Source organism: Cydia amplana, chromosome Z, assembly GCF_948474715.1.
Source record: "Cydia amplana chromosome Z, ilCydAmpl1.1, whole genome shotgun sequence".
Taxonomy (NCBI): domain Eukaryota; kingdom Metazoa; phylum Arthropoda; class Insecta; order Lepidoptera; family Tortricidae; genus Cydia; species Cydia amplana.
Window position 1 is genome coordinate 694,424 of NC_086096.1, and position 21,668 is coordinate 716,091.

The window sequence follows — 21,668 nt, forward strand, 5'->3', positions numbered from 1 at the left end:
TTATGGTTTCGTCTTGGCAACATTTTACATGAAAATGTTTTTGGTGGGTATTTTTGTCGTGAACAGCAATCATTAAGGATCGTTCAGATTTAACCCCAAGTGTACTGATTTTCACTAGACAGCTAAAGTTGGGTTAACATAATCCCTCGATATCAACTGAACGTTAAATGAATATCGCAATGATCTTTTTGCTGTTAAATAATTATTTGGTATACTTTTGGTTTGATCATGAATTAATTTTGTCTAAAATCAGTCTAAAATGTTGTCAAAATGATTCACAGTTGCTATTATTCAATGGTATCCGAACGGTCTCTCATTAGTCACGTGACCAACAGACAATCGACAATCTGTCTTTTTTACTCCACGCCCCTGGCGGCAGTCCATGCCTCCAGTTGAGAAATATTATATTTGGGAAGTAATATAGTTAAAACCGCAAAATGGATACAAGAAAGCTGATCGAAATTTTGCGCGCCACCATTGACCCTAACCAGAGGGCGCAGGCGGAGGAGCAGTTATCCCAGGTACAGATTTATTGCATCCATCATGTCATCCATGTGGTTGAGAAATTTGCAAACCGACCAAATATCAAAGCCCCCCGTATTGGAACGAATCCCATTGTGCTGGGGGCTCTTCGACTTGAGATGTTTCTAGACATGCCGCGCTGGGTCGCTTTTCGGAAGCATGTTTTCGCGTTTTACGCGAAATAATTGTTTTTATTTAGAAACCGGGGTCGGTTTTCGCGTATTCTTGGATGATTTTGCGATTTAATTTGTTTATTTCTGTATATTTAGTGATATCGTTGTTCGCAACCTGAAAGTGTCAGGATTAGTTTTTTTATTGCTTTTATTGCATTCTACTTTGCGGCTAAAAATAGATAAATATTCAATGTGCCGGTTGAGAATTGGTTAACAATACGCGGTAGCTCTGTGGAATGAGTGTAGAGACCGTCTTTACAGTTCTGAGGGATACATTCGCAGTGAAACGAAATGTTTATTTATATTGGGTACATACCTACATGTTGCTAATAGTTATGCTTTGGTTATCTTGGAGTAACTTAACTAAATTTAGTTCTACCTACATTCTTTAATTATTTAATAAGAAATTTATTACAAGACTATGTGTAATCACTAGCCACACGCTCATATAATTGTTTAGCAATGTACTTACATGTATATTGTGTAACAGTGTAAAGTAACAGTGGACCGTCACCTTTGATGTTTGCGTAAATGCAGACACCGCACACGACACGGTTGTTACAGACTTACACAGCTGCCCTAAAATTAAAAACATTTCAAATAAGTCATGCTCTAGTCCTGTAAGTAGTACCAAGCTACTAACAATGGCGATGTATGCAGCTCGGGTGCGAGCGACCCTCCCCTCACACAGCTTAGTTGAATGACTGTATTGTTGTATAGACTGTGATTGTGTATTCCCAAGTTGTATAATACTTGTAATCTACAAACACAACCTACATTTAAAACACTTATTTACTTTGTTGTAGGTTATCATATAAATAACAAAATTTCAAAACTATTAGGTTCTGTGATTAACTTGGAATAGTTTGACTAGAACAAATTGAGGAAGAGTCATTATAAATATCACATTTTAATATAAATTTGACATGAATGATAAACTTGATTATCTCACAGATTTCCAAGGATTTCCACTTGCTACGATCCTGCCATTCCTCTTTCGCTTCCGTTACTTTAATAACATTCCTCATACACGCTCGCCGGTTTAGGGTGCTCTTGACCTGGCCTTTCTGTCTCTGCCTACCCCTCCGGGGAATAGGCGTGATTATATGTATGTATGTATGTATGATGATCTCCGATATTAAACTTTCGTGAGACATATTTTAAACTGTTTATACGACAACGGTTTCACTCACTTGAATTTTTAGTCGCTATTGGCGACATGTTTCGGGCCCTTCGGGGGTCCATCTTCAGGCTCGAGTGCTCGCGGCGACTGCAACTCGTGCACTGATGATCGCGCCGCCCGCCTCGTCGCTCGTTGCTCGTTGCGCGCGCAAATTCAAGTGAGTGAAACCGTTGTCGTATAAACAGTTTATGATGATCTCATTGAAAACGCCAGGCAGAGTTAGGTTGGACCGACTTTAACATTCCTGTAACAAGCTACAGTTTTTTTTAAATATCTTCTTGACAACAGCGGCTTGTTTTGTTCAAAAATGACATTTTAATTTATTTTACGTTATGTACTTTCATTGCTTGCCCGATACTTAGGATTGTAGTTGCATAATATGAGCCCGTTGTAGGTAGAATTGTTGGCGGGCTTTAGTTATTTTTGCACAACTTTCTTAGTTGTTGATGGAAATCAAAAATTTAAGCGGTAACCTAAACCTGAATAACTGTGTTTTCTAATGATATACGTAACATTGTTATAACGTTTTTAGTTGAGCTATAAAATATATATATGAACTTTTTTCATAAAGAGTGTTTTTTCTTTGTTTGTGGCTCTTAAACTATACAATGTTTTAATAAATAATGTATGAACGAATCCCAGTGGGAATGGGCTGGTCATATGGCACGAAAGACCGACTCGTGGAGTAAAAGAATACTCGAGTGGCGACCATGGGGGGAAGAACGTCCTCCAAGTAGACCCAATATGCGTTGGGAAGACGACATCAAGAGGGCTGCGGGGATGAGATGGCTCCAGATTGCACAGAACCGTGACGAATGGAGAAGAATGAAGGAGGCCTACACCCGAAGGGTAGAAAAGGGCTAAAGAGAGAGAGAGAGAGAGTATGAACGAATCATAATACATTTAATAACCTTTCGTTTGATATAGCACACGTGTATGTATAACTCATGGTATAGTTATAATTTACATTTTGCGAATTTCGGTCGTGATTATCTGTATGACGTCATTATTCGTTACCCAGAGACAATAGAGATGGTCTCCCGGCGGTTTTAGAATCCAAGTCATATTGCTAATAACATACTAGATGCTTATGCGGATTATCCTGAAAATGAGCAATTTCGATTTTTTTAACTTTAATGCATTTGTACTGGCAAATACCTACATTTTGTTGCATAATTTCCATATTTTTGGACAAATTTTGATTTTTTTTTATCAGTGTAGGGCTCGAGACGCCATCTTTAATGTTGTAGTACATTGCTTTAACGTCCGACTTTTGGTTCGGTTGTAAAACCCAAATAATCGAATATTTTTTTACATCATTTTTATTTGTTTGTAAATTTCTCTTAAACTGTCGTTTATTTCGGTACACACTGTACAAATTAAATGTAGTATATTTAATTAGCTATGCATAGTTTGGGTGCAATATGCAATATTCGCAACGAGGCGGGAGTCATTTTTATGAAGTCATTCCGCTGAAGTAGATGGCCGACGCAACTGTCTCCCGGCAGCTTTGGAGACCCAATACCATGCCCAACAACATACTAAAAGTTGGAAGCGGTTTCCGGATCTGAACTATCTCTTCGACAGTTTCCCATAAGGCATAGTACTATAGTGTAAGGCAAAGATAGTATAATTCTCTCTGGCTATGTTTGAAATGAGACAGTCCTTTGACAAACTATACTTCTTATTTCTAGTGACGTACTCACACTAGTTTTTTCGGGGGGTCGCCGTTCCATGACCACAAGGTTCGCATAATATAGAGAATTTCATTGTTATTTCTTTATGGCCTAGGAGTCCTAGGCTAGGACTACGCTACTTAATAATAGGTGTCAAAAAGTTTCGAATTTAGCCACTTGTTTTTACATTATAAATATATTTAAACAATTTTTTTTTGCTTCTTTCACTTTTGAAGTGCTGCCAATCGCGGTTTACGTTAATGTCATGTTAGATTGGTCTTGCGACAAATCCTTCAATTATTTTTTGTTTTAGCAGCGGTTCCAAACCTGAGAATGTTTCTCATACCCCTGAATCAACAAGTGGGTAACCTAGGATCTAGATTCTGAGGATTTTTTGCAACGATTGAACAAAAAAAAACTGAGGGCCTACCGCGAACCACGTTGGACGTGTTGCCTCCCTGTCACACTTACGTACGAATTTACAAGTGCGATAGAGAGGCAACACTTCGAACGTGGTTCGCGGTAGGCCCTCTGGACACAATAGTTTTTGAGCGACCTGTAGAAATAAGGTTGGGAATCTCTGCGCTGTAATTTGCTAAATTAAGCTACATGGGCGATGAGGCTTTAGGGGTCGTCCAGAAAAATAGGCCAAATATTTTTTTTTTAATTGAAAATAACATGGAAATATAAAACATGTGTACCACAATACAAAGATTCGCCAAACTGCGGGGCAGTTTGTTGGCGATATGATCACGTGATTTCTGGACGACCCCTTACGGACCGTTTTGGCGTCTAGGCGCCATTCATTTATTACGTAAGACAGTTTTTGGCAGCCAGAGCGCCGGCCGCGTGTGAAGTGCACGTGCGCTATAACGTTGGAGCCGTGGACGCACACGTCACGCAAGCGGTGTACCGTCTATGCACGCCGTGCTGCACCGTGCCGCACACTGTATTGTAACACGGGCAGGTTTCAGCATGCGTGCACATGCTCGTGTCTAAACTATGGACGCTAGGCACGAAAATGGTCGTACATTGAACATTGACCCACCATTTCCTATATCTATCGCACGATCGTAATCATATTGCTGTGGCGGCCATTGCCACTGTGCGAGCGGGACAGCAATATAATGCGATAGAGATTAATGTCGGGTAAAAATACGGAAGTCTTCGTGTTTTGCATCCTTACTTTACGCACACGTTCACGCACAGTGAGCACTGCCCTTTATAGAAGGAATATCACGTAATTGATGTCGGGATTTTTGGATAGCGGAATTATTAAATCGTAGTAGTTTTTCCAACTGTTCGTGTTCTTGCCATTTTCTCATCATCAAGTTATGTATGATTAAAATGTAGGAGTTTTAATGTCCATTCAATTATGTAATTTTATTGTAATACATATTATGTAGTTTAGACCAGGATCTCTAGAAGAGTGTCGTATGCATAATTGTTAGACCGCAGTTTGACTTCTGATCCTTGTAGCGGTGCTCCCAGGCTTCAAGGAACTCGATGTTGCCGGGATGAAAAGTGGTGCCGTTTCCACCACCAGCCCCTTGAATTTCCCCCTTACAATTCTCATACATTCGCTGTCGAAATAATTACACCGTTTTCACATATAGGACTTTGGTGGGGTTAGCTCTTAGCGTATTTGCACCCTTTTACATGCGATATGTTTGAAGTCGGTGCCAAGCCATATCTTAAGGGGCCCGCTGATTACCAGTCCGCCGGACGATATCGGCCTGTCAGTTAGACGCAAAAGGTGGCAGTTCCGAACAACTGACAGACCGATTTTGGTCCGGCGGACTGGTAATCAGTGGGCCCATCAAAATACATATTCAAAATTACATATTGTTATATGTCTAAATGTAGTTTGACATCAGTTTTTTACCCCATCTTCAAGTTAAAATAGGCAGTCCACGACTTTATTTTGTCATTTTTCGTATTGCCGTCTGTATTTAAAATATAATTTCCAATTTAAATTGAATCCTAGTAAAAAATACTCATGGTTATCCACAAACTAAATTAAGAGTCAGATAGTGTTTTTCAACCCACGGATTATAACCCCCCCTGTACGGATATGATGGTCGTTCTTGTCTACGTGACAGCGTGATAAAACGGTGTCCGTCACTTTCTTTCCCACGGTGTTAAACAGTGACAGTTATTTTATCATGTGTAGGCTGGAGGATGGCGTAGCCAATCAAAAAAGACTATAGACTACCAAAAAAGCCATGAATTATTTCAACATTAACCAAAACAATCTTTTTCAGATCCACAAAATAATCGGTTTCGCGCCGACGCTGCTCCAAGTGGTAATGATGAACGACGTGGCCATCCCGGTGCGGCAGGCGGGCGTCGTCTACCTGAAGAACCTCATCACCTCCGGCTGGCAAGAGAAGGAGCCCGAGGAGAACGAGCCCCTGCCCTTCTCCATCCACGAACAGGACCAGGCCATGATCAGAGACAGCATAGTGGACGCCATCGCCCAAGCGCCCGACATCATCCGCGTGCAACTCTGCGTCTGCCTCAAAACTATAATCAAACACGACTTCCCAACTCGCTGGACCCAAGTCGTCGACAAGATCCATATATATTTACAAAACCCGGAACCTAACGGGTGGATGGGGGCGCTTCTATGCTTGTACCAGCTCATAAAGAACTATGAGTACCAGTTGGCCGAGAAGCGCGTGCCGCTGATCGAGGCGATGAACTTGTTGCTGCCGATGCTGTACAACTTGATTGTGACGCTGCAGCCCGACCAGTCGGCGGAGTCCGTGCTCATTCAGAAGCAGATCCTCAAGTGCTTCTATGGACTGATTAAGGTAGGTTTGTTCATAACTTGACGTCATCCTAGATGTAGTATAGGGACGCCCGGCCGGAAGCGGGCGGGCTATCGATCGCGTGACGCGTTCATTCAGCCCAGTTCCCTGAGGTTGGAGCTGTAGGTGACTGTCCCGGCGACATTCCCACACTGTTCTCCTCAAATCTTCTTGTTTTCCTGCAGAACAGAAGGACATCTTTGAGTCCGACGTCATTTAGTTCGTTTTCTTCCAGTGTGTCTACCGAATGTCTGTCGCGATGCCGCAATAATCATCATCACGTCATCCTAGCCTATAGTCTGTATCTTTAGGTAGTTAAATAAATGTAAACAATGTGTTTTTACATTTTCGGGTACTTGAGACATTTATCAGTTAACCGGCCAAATAGAAAACTGCCTGGATCTGTTCCTCATCGTTCTGGCTTTAACCTATTTTATTTAATCGTATTTAACGTTTTCATCTACCCTCAAATGGCTAAATATATGATTTAGTTGTAGGTTCTTTACTAGGACGAAGTAATAGCATATATTACTCAAAACAAAATTACTATTGATTAATCAAATTGTCCCTATTAACAAAATACCACGATCATAGCAGCTTCGTTGTTACGTTAAGTAATACTTACTTATGTAATATATCATAGAGTCTGTGCGGAAAGAGAAGAGTCGTGGAATGAATGGGGCCCGATACATTCCGTTCAAGTTAGAGAATCATGTGCTAGGCCTACAATGTCCGACAGACGGAGCAACGAGTAGCGATAGAGATGAGTGAATTCATTCCTTCGCGAGGAAACAGCGCGTCTAATTGAATGTATGAATAAAATCAAAGCGCATGAAGAATTCACAACTGTGAAAATAGGCCGCACCTACTTCTCAAATCTGAATTGATAACTTTCGAGAAAATACCATTGAACAATATTTTTTTCGATACCATTGTTTTTCGCTGAACACTGGTGCCAATACTGCCGCAATATAGAGGAGATGTAGAAGCAAGATAGAGGAGATTGGAAGAGGAAAACATGTTGTACCGACCCCATATAACGTGGGATAAGGGCAGGAGGAGAAGACTAGCTGCCAATGGTGGTGATGAAGCTAATCTGAGCGGGACGAAATTCGTCCGTACCTAATGTGGAACCTAAGTGTAAGGCCTGAGTGGACGCTCGAGTTGGGCGTGCAGCGGGGCGGGGCGTGCGGCGTGCATGTTAAACAAATGCAAGCGTATAGGAGCGGCCTTAGTGCACGCTGCTCACATCACGTGTTAGCCCGACGCGACGCTGAACGCCCCGCCGAACGCTCCGCTTCGAGCGTCCACTCAGGCGTTACACTAAGGCATACTTGGAATGTTATCATAATTAGTATTTTTCAAGTTTTCAGAGATAACTTCACATTTATTTGTAAATTAACTAAAATTAAGTATAACAGATAGATCTTACATACAAAACATTTTTGTACCTATGTACGTTATAAGATTAAATCTAAACTAGAATGCCTTATTCAAAGACAGAAGGAGCAAGTAAGTGATCGTGCCTGCTGCCTACGTCAGTGGTATCGATTGATCCGTGGGTGGTAGGGATTGGACGGTTCGATTATGCCAAACACACAGACAAGACATCCTCCAGACTGAGCATAGTAGCGCTACCCCCTCTGCCACAAATATACGGTAGTTTTACTCAATTTTCGAGACAAAGTTATTATTTATTTATCGTATGGCATATGCACATGTCACTGGATTACAATGTCAAAGTTAAGGTTGTAAGAAAATATTAGTTAGAATTTCGCCCTTCCCAAGTACGCGACTGCTTCATCTGACAGGATCTTAAAATCGTCTACTTGGCCTTGAGACAAAGTGTCTTTGTGTGACGTCCGTGTCTTTGAACGGACCAATCACGGCACGGGACTCGCTCACCTCGTCCCCCCCACCCCAGTATTTTTGGCAGCATCGGTTTCATGAAATAATTGCTCTAAACTCCGTCTAGTCTATGGCCAAACGAAACGTTACTCATTTTCAACCCCCACGCGAGAGGATGTTTGGGGGAATAAACTTTTCCTTGCCACCCGTGCCACGGTTACGTTCTCCTACCACTCCTAATAATGACGACCGGTCTGGCCTGGTGGGTAATAGTGACCTAGTGACTCTGCCTGTGAAGCCGATGGTCCTAGGTTCGAATCCCGGTAAGGGCAATTATTTGTGTGATTAGCACACATTTGTGCTTGAGTCCCAGGCTTCGCACGGGTTAACAAATTATACACAAACCAAACAAATTATACTTCAAGAATCACTATCGATAGGTGAAAACGGCATGAAAATCCGTTCAGTAGTTTTTGAGTTTATCGCGAACATACAAACCACATACAAACAGACAGACGCGGCGGGGGGCGGGGGACTTTGTTTATAAGGTGTAGTGATTTATTTATATTTATAATACACTACGACAGAGGCCGCGAATCAAAGACTCTTCTCTACAGTTCATGCACGCAACATACAATCGGTAATTCCTATACCGACCGAGGTACAGTCGCCATCAAATATATCAGAGCGGACAAGGCGCTCACAAATATCTGAACACGCCTTTATTATCAAAGTGGTTGTTCAGATATTTTTGAGCCGCTCCAATATATCTGGCGACTGTACGGTCAGCAGCAGAAGTAGCCAAGAAAAAGAATGGTTTGGATTACTGTAGACGTCATAGGCATGAAACGTCGGATAAAAACTGTGAGCAGCGCTCGTGCGAAATAAAATGGAAACTTCGTGAAGGTGAAATGGGGAAAATAAGGTCGAAGGGCTTTGTCACAGTGCAGTCATTAGCCAGTATGTTAACTTTTGTCAGTTAAATAAAATGTCACGGTACGGTTATTGTTAGCCAGTATATTACATGTTTACTATAGATATATACTTATCAAATGTCAGATAAAAACGGTCAGCTCTAGCGAGCAGCGCTCGTGCAAAATAAAATAGACTTCGTGTAGGTGAAACGGGAAAAATAAGGTCGAAGGGATTCGTCACAGTACAGTTATTAGCCAGTATGTTAACTTGTTTTTTAATTACTCATTAGTTAAATAAATACCTAAGCCTTTTTTCGTAAGTTAACACACAGAACAATATTTCTATTAGAAACTGAAGTATTCTGTATTCGAGGAATTAGAAATAATTTAGATGTTTGTCGATTCCGAGAATCACCAATAATTTCATCTTATTAGAGTCCATTTTCAGAATTACACACTAACACTGAAGTTATCGAAACTACCCGAACACTTCTTTTATTTTTGTTATGGAAATACTTCACTACTGTAACCTCCCACTACCTACTTACTTACTTACTTAACTAACCATGATATAAACACCCTCTTTAGATTTACCCTTAGAATATGGCCATGTGATTTAGTCGTGATCGTCTAGTCTAGCGTTAGGACCCCTCGAAGTGAACCGCGGTACCCTAAGTTCTTTAATGAGTATCAGCTAAATTTAGGACTCTGATTTTATTTACAATTACCTGGACTTTGGGAAAAATATATTATGAAATTGGAAGCACATTTATTATGATGTTAACTAATAACTACTAGAAAAATTTATTAAAATACAGAAATAGTACTGAAAGTTACCAGAATTTATTAGTGTAATGTAAATGGAGTTATATTTTACTTGAAATGATATTATTTAGGTAAATGCAGCATACAGGGTGTTTGGCACATGTACCGACAAAATTTTTTGGGGGGTTTGTGGTGTCATTTCCTTCCCTTTCTTCCTTGGAACCTTGGTCCTAGGAGCCACGGATCTGGAGATACGATTTTTTTATTTTTTTTCATAAATCATCCTAAATCTGATTTTCGAAGCCCCATTAACTTTTTTTTATGGTCTTAAATGCATACTTTGTTTGTTAGTCTTACATTAGGCCTGTCTGCTTTCAAATAATAGTTTTTTGTTACAAATTTCAGCATAAAACGAACCATGGGCTTTTTTTATTACAAATAAACTGAATTTAAATTTAAACTAAATTTAATTTAGCTGATACTGGTAGCTTCGTCGTGTACCTAATTGTGTTTCGTTAAAAAATCGATTATCCGCTTTGTAATCGTTTAATCGTTGCTCTAAAAAGTTACGCACACATGGAAACGCTCCAAGTCGCACACACGGAAAGTCTAGGTTTAGTTTGAAATCTGAGGGTAGTCAAATTTTAAGTGGCGTCACGGAAGTGCATGTGGTTGTGCTGCGTCGGTCAATTGTTAACTACGTACGTTGTTTGCTACGTTGCTATTTTTGACTTTTGTTACCGTTGTTTTAACTTTGCTATTGTCATGCCTAACTACACTAACGAAGAGTACCTACTATGAAAAAAATAAAAAAATCGTATCTCCAGATCCGTGGCTCCTAGGACCAAGGTTCCAAGGAAGAAAGGGAAGGAAATGACACCACAAATCCCTCAAAAAATGTTGTCGGTACATGTGCCAAACACCCTGTATATGATGATACTGATATAAAAGAAATATATTTGGTAAAATGAGTTTAAAAATGGGGTTGGTAAAAGCCTGCCACAATCTATTAAGCCTCCGGGATAACATATGAGTAGCACTCCTGGGGTAAGCCCATTTACATCTAGCATTTCAAGTTAATATTATTAACTATCAGCTTCTATACGAAATATGCTACCCATACGCTCGATGCAGGATTGGGGGCTCCTAGTCCAATCAGCAAGGTCAATTGGAACTCCTACCCTACCTCTTCAGCCAGACGGGCTATGACCAACACTTCGGAACCTATGCGTACCTAGATGGCTATGGAAAGAAGTGTCAAAGTATCCATCAGTCATCAAAATTACTATTCTTTTTTATTTCAAAAACTAGGGATGCGAATCCCATTTCCATTCCCCAGAACTAAAATATAAACTGTATTTCTAGTTTTTTAGAAGTATAAACGAAACGAAACGAAGTACTAAGTTTATATGTTAAAAATATACTATATTTTATGAGACTGAAATATCAAGATGAGCATTATTTCACTCAAATCATCCTTTGGATTACTCTTGCCTGCCAAAGGTTCCCTAAAACAGCTAGTCGTCGATTTTCTATCTCCGAATAGACTGTGTTCCTAATCCCAACTTGATATTTATGATTTTATTGTGTAAATACCTTAGAAACATGATTGTAATACTCAGTACCTCGTCTTTACACCAGAAAACCAGAACTTCATAAATAAAAATAGAGATAAGATTTTACGTTAATTATTTTCCCCAAATAATTTAAATATTGGAAGATCTAAGCAATTCAAACCCTATACCTATTCACGCACAATTTTAGTATAGCGAGACCGTAGTTGAAGTCCCTTAAGAAGAAAATACATCAGTTTTACAGACCAAGACTAAAACGAACCCTAAATTCCGAATAATTAGTGTGTGAATTTACCCTAAACCTACCCTTGTCCCTACTCTAGTATAACCAAAGCACAGTTCGTACTTACCATCGACCTGGTACTTTGGAATATACGCAAGTGTATCCCTACTAAGAAACTGTAAGAGTTCGGCGAGCGATTCCGAGAATGCAACCTAACAGCTCGTGGGCTTGTCTCCCCCCATGGCGGGTTGCACAAAGGCAGGGTGGCAACATGGGTAAGACAGGGCCCTATTATGTATATAAGTGGTATAAATAAATATATTTAATATACGAAGCCTCCAAATACTGTAGATTTCAAATGGGCCCAGATTACTCCGGATGATGCGCACGTGACATCCCCATTATTCATCTAACAGCTGGACATTGGAGAGCTAAGGAGGGAGACGTTTTTCACCTTCTATGTTGGTAAAGAGAAGGTGCCAAGATAACCCTCATCTTGGAGCAAAAAGACTCCTAGACAGCTCACATTTAACACCGCAAGGGGTGAGCGGTCCAGTCGGACAAACAGTCAGTCCAAACAATGATCTGGTTTTAAACTATATAGCAAAAGACCCCATAGTAAAACACTAAAATAACTAGGTTCAATTTTACGAACCAAACTACTCACAAAATCAAACTAACTAAACACAGAAGTGAAATTCCCTTAAACACCTTTATCTAAGTTCAGTTTTATGACGATATTGTCCCCATAAAACCAAACACAGACACGCCTTCCAAGCCCCTGTTATGCAACGATATTGTCCCTGCATAACGTGTCGGCACTTAGAAAACACAGTGTAGAGAACTTCACTATAACACCACACAGTAGCAAAGAATCCCCGCAATAGCCCAAGTTCAGTTTTACGACGATATTGTCCCCGTAAAACTAAACACAGACACGCTTTCCAAGTCCCTGCTATGCAACGATATTGTCCCTGCATAACGTGGCGGCACTTAGAAAAACACTGCGTAGGAAACTTCACTATATTTAAATCCCGTACACGGTAACAAAGAATCTCCACAAAAGTCTAAGATCAGCTTTACGACGATATTGTCCCCGTAAAACCAAACACAGACACCATTTCCACGTTTAAATTCACCAGGATAATTCCCGGCAAAAACAAACATAGTAACAGTAGTAGAGGAACTTTGCTCACCGAATATTTAAACGCCCGAGAACCAGAGTCACTGCTAGCCGATGGTTGAAGAATGAATGAATACCGGCGGTCCGCTCCTGCCTTTTATACTCTTTTACTGGCGACATACTGGCGACATAATGGCGACATACTGGCGACATAATGGCGACATAATGGCGACATACTGGCGACATAACGGCGACATAACGGCGACATACTGGCGACATAACGGCGACATAATGGCGACATACTGGCGACTGGCGACATACTGGCGACATACTGGCGACTGGCGACATAATGGCGACATAACGGCGACATACTGGCGACATAACGGCGACATACTGGCGACATAACGGCGACATAATGACGACATAATGGCGACACACTGGCGACATAATGGCGACATACTGGCGACATAATGGCGACATAATGGCGACATAATGGCGACATAATGGCGACATAATGGCGACACAATGGCGACACAATGGCGACATAATGGCGACATACCGGCGACATACTGGCGACATACCGGCGACATAACGGCGACATAATGGCGACATAATGGCGACATAATGGCGACATACTGGCGACACAATGGCGACATAATGGCGACACAACGGCGACATAATGGCGACATACTGGCGACATAACGGCGACACAATGGCGACATAACGGCGACACAATGGCGACATACTGGCGACACAATGGCGACATACTGGCGACATACTGGCGACTGGCGACATACTGGCGACTGGCGACACAATGGCGACATAATGGCGACACAATGGCGACACAATGGCGACACAATGGCGACATAACGGCGACATAACAGCGACATAATGGCGACACAATGGCGACATAACGGCGACATAATGGCGACATACTGGCGACATAATGGCGACATACTGGCGACACAATGGCGACATACTGGCGACATAACGGCGACATAACGGCGACATAATGGCGACACAATGGCGACACAACGGCGACATACTGGCGACACAACGGCGACATACTGGCGACATAACGGCGACATACTGGCGACATAACGGCGACATAATGGCGACATACTGGCGACTGGCGACATAACGGCGACATAATGGCGACATAATGGCGACATAATGGCGACATACTGGCGACATAACGGCGACACAATGGCGACACAATGGCGACATAACGGCGACATAACGGCGACATAATGGCGACATAATGAGACAAACATTAATCAGAAAGTACCAGGATACCATGACTGAGGAAGAGGTCATTTGCCCCGTACCTATTAGCGATATGCAACCGACGACCAGTGATTTATTAAGACAAATGTTTACCAAAAGTACCAGGCTACCATAACCGAGGAAGAGGTCAAAAGTCGTAAAGTTCGATGCTACCCAGATCTATCCCTTTCACGCTTGCGTCTTAGAGAAAGACGGAGATATTCTCAATGACGTCTACGCACACATTCACAGGCAATAATCGGGTAGTCAGTTTGAGTAGACTAAATTGTAATAAAAAGGAACACTTTATGGCCCCTCTACACGCACGAACCTGCAAGCATTATTTTACTTTGGGATACTTTTAGTCTCTTTCCGAAAAACACTCCTGTGTGGAAGTATTCTACGTTCACCAGCACGGCTAGCACATGATGGGCGCGACAGTCGACAGGCGAGAAAATGCCGCGACATAGAGCTCTCTCGCGAATCGGTAGCATAAGAGCCGCGCGACAACCCGCTGTCTCGCGGACAAATGTCAAAGCGACATAATTTTGTCGTTTGACAGTTCCACGCGGGATACTCTCGAAAATCGTAGCACGAGTGTACTATGGGAGACAAAATGTCCCGCGTTTGAACGTCAAAATGAGAGAAATTGTCTTCGAGGCTAGAGGGTCGCGACTAGGGTTTGCTCCCGGTACTGAGTTTGGCGACAAGCGCATTTGGTCGAAGTTTTGTTGACTTTTGTTCTAAAAGAAAGATAATTTTCCATATTTTATATTTATTTCATACTACAACACTTTTTTGTTTAAGTATAATTTGAATCTTGAGTTTCATGATCATGCCATTAATATCAAAATTATTATATTTTTTCACAATGACTTGTTTGTTGTCTTAAGTTAAACGAAAATCCGACAGAAAAAAATCTAAGCCTAAGATTGTACGATCACGACCACATCAACAAAGCAAACCTTTGGTGGCGAATTTACTGGGGGATAATTAATAGAAACATAAATAATTGATACAAAAATATTACATTGCTAATCCGGGAAACAATTACGTGCTATCAATCAGTGCTAACCCGTTATATTTACACGCGTATTTTTACATGCAATTATTGTTGACAACCTATATTATGTCGCTCCTTAGGTGTTTCCATTCATTGTGGGATACCTATAAACAACACAATCCCGACCTGAATATTGCGATCAACCTCACTTATAATAAGTAAATGCAAAAGTAAATCTGTACCTATGTACAGTCAGCAGCAATAGTTGCTAAGCGGGCGAGGTGTTCAAAATGATCTTGACGCGACTTTATTGTTAAGAGAATAAGAGCGCGTCAAGGTAATTTTGAACACCACGCCCGCTTAGCAACTATTGCTGCTGACTATATGTTACCTCTTGACGCTTAATCCGCCGAACCGATTTAGACGAAATTTTGTGAAACAACATTCCACAAAGAATGCAAATAATGAATCTGGCAGCTCAACTCAAACTCCACCTCACAGAAGACCACAGCCGTAATACTTACTTTGTAGTGTACGAGTTGGTACTAGCCTAATCCTTAAGTTACGATTCCCACCGACCGGCTGGAGTTGGGCCGCGCCGGAATGCTTTTTCAGTGTACCTATTTACATAATGTGTGGCAGAAGCGATAGAATCCGTCCGGAGTCATCCGATCCGCAAGCAGCCGACCGGCTTTGGGCATACAAATGTGAAATGCGCTCCGACTCCGACGAATCGTACTTAAATCTGAGTACCTATCTCAAAAAGGTCAAAGTAAATAAAATCATTTAAAGTTTTTGGTAGTATTTATTTAAAAGTCACATTATTTGAGAAGTGTTATCAACACTCGACTGTCCTTGCACGGAGTAGGTTCCCAACTTGAGCCCTTCTATGTCCTCCGTGATGGCAGGAGGGCTGCGGTTAGCAGCAGCATGCTTAGGTGTAGAGAATACCTCCGTGTTTGATGATAGGCTTGTGCATGATTGTCATTCAATCTATCTTCGAAGCCAGCAATGCAGCGGCTAGCCAGCCATAAGGGAGATATGTCGGGGATTAGCATAAGATATTTAGTCTGTAAATAAGATTTAAAAGGAATGTAATTTTTTTGCAAAATACAACGGAAAAGAGCTTTATGAAGATTGAATTGTGTACGTAAGTACTTACAACTTGACTTCTTCGTAAAGATGGTATTTTGTTAGCCAAAACTTTTAACAAAACGCCAATTATTCGTAAGGAGTTGTATTTTAATGATTAGGTAGGTAATCTTTAGATAATTATAATAATATATTCCAACTTGTAACGACAAAGCGAATCAAATTTTGATTGACAGTATTGACACTGACATTTTCGACTTAAAAATAATATTTGCTATTTCTTATTCTTCATACTGCGAGAAAGAGACAAAGTTATCGTGACTAGGGACGCTCCGTTTCTAAGGCTGACTATTCATTACTTATCCGATTATTATTTTACCGATTCAGTGTTGCCACGAATGAAAAGTTTGTTCCATGTATAAATGGCCACATTGGCTAAGTCGCGCGCGGGATGGCTCTCTCTCGTGGAACTCTTTTCTCGATGTGCGAACTCATGCTGCCAAAATCGAGGAATTGACAGATAGAGATAGAAATTTGTGACGGGCGACTGCCGTCTCTCGCGGCGCGAGCTATCCCGCGGGTAATCATGTGCTAGCCGTGCAGTAGCAAACATACTCAAAACATAGCGGGAAGTTTAAAATCTTAGGAGTTTTGGACTGTTTGTATTAACGCTGTACTAGGAGTTCAGACTTCAATACGACCGAACGTCACGCTGTCAATGTCACTGTCATTCTAATGCCAAAAGTTCACATATTTGGGTTAGTTTCAACTTGTAATGGTTATTTTACGCAAGTTATTAATCTAAATAGCAAAAAATTTATAGTGGGTTATATATTTAATGAAACCACAAGTGGTAAAATACGAAACGTGCACTTCAAGTTGTAATTGTGACATTATTCATTGGAATCATGCATGAAATACGCGACTGAAAGGGATTTTAGTATTCAAGGTATTTCTTTCTAGTTTGTGTGTTTTGTAATGAACAAATTAGGTTAATACTAGGTATGTAATAGGCATACGACCAGTCACACTACATAGTATGAAACATAGTCGCTTCCTGCTGTCTGTCTGTCTGTCTCTATGTATGCTTAGATCTTTAAAACTACGCCACAGATTTTGATGCGGCTTTTTTAATAGATAGTAATTCAAGAGGAAGGTTTATGTATAATTTGTTAACCCGTGCGAAGCCAGGGCGGGTCGCTAGCAGTATATAAACTGAAATTAAAAGTGACCAAGCCCTCCAGTGACCTAGGTCAGAAACAAACCGGCGTCTACAGCTTATTGCCAAACTAGATTAAGTGAGCCACTGTTCGACCTGAACCACTGTTCACTTATAACACAAATCAAAATGCTCAATAAAATTATTTGATTTATTCCCTAGTTGAATGGAAACACTGTTGCATCACTTAAACTATAAAAGCTAGGTATTTTTTCGCAGTTATATCGATTTCTATAATAGTCCTCGTCAGGCCGTGACCCGCGGCCTCGTGGAGAAAAGAGCCTCAAGTCCAATAACACGCTGCCAGTCGTTATAATACTGAGTCACCGGTTGCCTAGCGACCGTCTGAGTCTAGAATTATTGGAAAAGAGATTTTCTCCCGACGAGTTTATGAATGGCCTTGCTCATGTTGATTTCTATGTATGGGTCAAAAATATGTTTTTGTATAATTTATGTATGTATGTATAAACACTTTATTGTACAAAACATAAATTTAAGGCACAGGATAGGCAGTACAGAGGCAAACTTATCCCTTTAAGGGATTTCTTTAACCTTTGAGTAGATGAGAATTGATGAGAACTGTACCATAGACTAGACTCTAGAGGAAAGTCAATAAAATAAATAAAATAAGATACAAATTAGAAGTAATCAGAATTTAAGGTTACCTATGCGTCTTTCCAGTAGACAAAATAAAATAAATGGGCTCCAAAGCCTTATTTTCGTAGTTTAACGCAAAAGGCTAAAAAATCCGAATCGTTACCTTTTGTAATGTCTACAGAAAAGACTCCTGTTTCCCGAACGTTTTAGTTAAGACTCTTATGCGAAAGAGTTTCCTATAGTCGAGTACAAATGAGAGAATTATTGAAACGGTACACAAATATGAAAATAGATTTACCAACAGAAGTTACCAAAGTTTGTGAAATATTAAAAAAAGTCCGGAATGTTCTCACGTTTTTAATGGAACGAAATTTGCTATTTGCGAAACGAAACTTTTTAGATCTTGTGAAATCGTTCAGTAGTTGCCTAAAAACTTTTAACTTTTGTACAATTTCTCTTTGGAAACTCTTTCTATTTCAAGAATTTATTATTTCGATATCACATCTATTTTTGGGGACTTGAAAGTATATAGGTAGGATTTCAATAACTTTTATACAGTTACCCTTTGCAAACAATTTATATTTAACACTACTCTAGTTATATACCCCCTTACTCATAAACGTGTGCTAAGTTAATCAGCTGATGATCGTCGTTTGTCCCTCTCTATGGCATCGGCAGAAGGGGACAAACGACGATCATCAACTGATTAAGTTAGCAGCCGTTTATGAATAACGCCATTAAAGTAATAAGATTTCGATTGCCGTATAATAACCTAAAACCGTTAATTTAATACGGACCACCGCCTACACTGTTAACTGTACATCGGTGGACCTTATGCCTTCTGTAATAAGGTCCACCGATGTACAGTTAGGAGTGTTGCTGTTTATACCTAAAGTGACACGTTAGTGAGGGTATTTCACTCAACCCATAGAACTTTGTCATATAAAAAAAAATTAAATGACTCCCAACGTATCGAAACGGATGAACCAATTTTATAATACATATCTAATAGGAACCGGCGCTAGAAAAACTGCTTTTAATTAGAGTTGTTACTGAGTACTGAGCATACTCAGTAACACCTCTTTTTCCACAGCCCATAATTTCCGAAAATCATTTTTTCTTGGTGGCGATTTTTACGCTCCCATATTTTTCCAGTGGAATTTTTTTGCTTTATTTTATTTGCAATTATTTTTATTTTCGAATAGCTTATTTTCCGCATATTTTCCCACTATGTTAAATTTTTATACAATAACGGAATACAGAAAATAGATAGGTGCGACGACGAGCGAAGCGAGTGTGTTAGGTGAACTGCGAGCAAAACAGCCGCCGCAGCTGCCCCGCCTACCACTTATCTGATTTGCCTAACTAAAGGTTGACTGGTAGAGAAAGCCTTATGGCATTAAGTTCGCCTTTTGTACAGTGTGTTTTCTTATGTGCAAAGATCCTATTAGCAAGATTAAATAAATGAAACAGCGCGCCAGAATCGACTTAATTTATTGTACGATATTGATTTACAAAAGAAAATTATTTGTGTCTCGTTTATTATAACAAGAAAACATATCCAAATGATGCGAATGGTTAGAAAACCTATGAGGAAAATAAGCTATTGGAAAATAATGGGGAAAGGGAAAATTTGGTTTATTAATCATATATGAGCCAGAACGCTTATGGGTGACGTCATATCGTGGGATTCGACAGGTTAAAAAAGGTTCACGTAAAATAAAATAAAGCGAAGACATTCCACTGGAAAAATATGGGACCGGAAAAATCGCCACCAAAAAAAAATGATTTTCGGAAATTATGGGCCACACTCATAAATCTATCTAAATATATAATACCTTTAAACGAGCAATTCTTGTATATTTATTTATTTATATGTATATATATTTCGGGGATCTCGGAAACGGCTCTAACGATTTCGATGAAATTTGGTATATGGGGGTTTTCGGGGGCGAAAAATCGATCTAGCTAGGTCTTATCTCCGGGCAAACGCCAATCTTTGAGACCTTATATGTTTTCCGAGCGAAGCTCGGTCTCCCAGATATTATATTTTACATGCAAAAATCTGCAACATTGCATACTAACATGAGCAATTGTTCCCCAGTACATACTCCCCCTGGATCTCATCACCAAGGAGGTGTTCACCAAGTGGATGGAGGTGCTCCGGAAGGTGATGGAGCAGCCGGTGCCCGAGCACAGCCTGCAGGTGGACGAGGACGAGCGGCTAGAGCTGCCCTGGTGGAAGTGCAAGAAGTGGGCCGTGCACACCCTCTACAGGCTCTTTGAGAGGTCAGATCACGCTTCTGACACAAAACAGATACAGTACAGAAATCAATCTACATACAAAGTGCGCTCGAGCAACGCACACATAGACACTGCTCACGGACACGATATCTCGGACCGGTTGGGACCAGTGCGAGCGCGAGTGTCAACCGCTTGAGACACGCGTCTGTGAACTTTTTTGTGCAATAATGGAGAAACAAAAAATTTTTTATTATAACTGTTCAGTGAACGGTTGTTTAAATTCAACATTAAACGGTGAATTGTCGTTTTTTAAACTACCAGTGGTTTCAGAGAGGTAAGTACGTATCTGCTTGTATTTCGATAGTTCGTTTTAACGTTAAACAGAACAGTTAAGTAGGTAGGTAAGCACCCCGCCCCGGCCACTACTAGATACGAGTGCCACTACCACGATAGTTTTTTGTGCATTAATCATAGTTGACAACCCTAGAGCGACCGCCGAGCGTAGGTATGAAAAGTGAAGTACATACATGTGATTGACTTCTGTACTGTATCTATTTTGTGCTTCTGATGTCAAGAATGTAGCCGCACATTTGCTGCAAAGATTCATTTGCAAAGATTTTTTTTGGTGGCTATGTCAGTCACCTGAGAGCGCACCAGCGACGCTCTCAGCGGTAGATATCAGTCGCTGTGGCCGAAAACGGATAGGAGATGATGATGATGATACCATATCGCCTAATAAAAGTGAATTTGCTCGCAGATACGGCAGCCCCGTGAACACTCGTAAAGAATACGTGCAGTTCGCCGAGTGGTACCTGACGACCTTCACCGGCGGCATCCTGGACGTGCTGCTGCGCGTGCTGGACCAGTACCGCAACAAGATATACGTGTCCCCGAGGGTGCTGCAGCAGACCATCAGCTACATCGACCAGTGGTGGGTACTGCCTCAACTGCCTGCTGTATAACTACTTCCGGTTCGAGCGCCATCTTGATAGTTAGCCGCGTGATTCATTCCTTTGTTTTTAGGGTAACGTACCTCAAAAGGAAAAAACGGAACCCTTACAGGATCACTCGTGCGTCTGTCTGTCCGATCATTTGAAATAAATGCACAAAATAGTTCTTTATAGTTGACAGGAAAACCTATTAGAAATGTGCAGTCAAGCGTGAGTCGGACTTAATGTACGGAACGCGAGTCTGACTCGCACTTGGCCTGTTTTTTTACTCATTAATATTGTTTAAAGTGTAATATCAATAGCTTATTATACAGTAAACTAATGTAGTGGTGTGCAGTGAATGGAGAATTAATCTTAAAGCGCGTTTAACCACCACTTTGGAGTCAACGTCCGCTAGTCCATGTAAAGTTCAGCTATCTACTTGTAAAGTTCAGCTATCGCTTTACAAGAGCTAATAAAATCACCGTACACTGTCTTGTATTT

At 40.8% G+C, this 21,668-nt stretch overlaps 1 protein-coding gene across 1 annotated transcript in view; it reads left to right on the forward strand.

Moving 5' to 3' along the window:
• The first annotated feature begins 322 nt into the window (after positions 1 to 322).
• The window catches only part of LOC134660942 (importin-7), a 36,753-nt gene continuing 15,407 nt past the window's right edge, over positions 323 to 21,668 (forward strand). The window contains exons 1-4 of the mRNA XM_063516829.1: positions 323 to 521; positions 5,819 to 6,370; positions 20,096 to 20,280; positions 20,993 to 21,166. Coding sequence (XP_063372899.1) covers positions 438 to 521; positions 5,819 to 6,370; positions 20,096 to 20,280; positions 20,993 to 21,166 — 995 coding nt within the window. The 5' untranslated portion in view covers positions 323 to 437. The remainder of the gene's footprint in view (positions 522 to 5,818; positions 6,371 to 20,095; positions 20,281 to 20,992; positions 21,167 to 21,668) is intronic.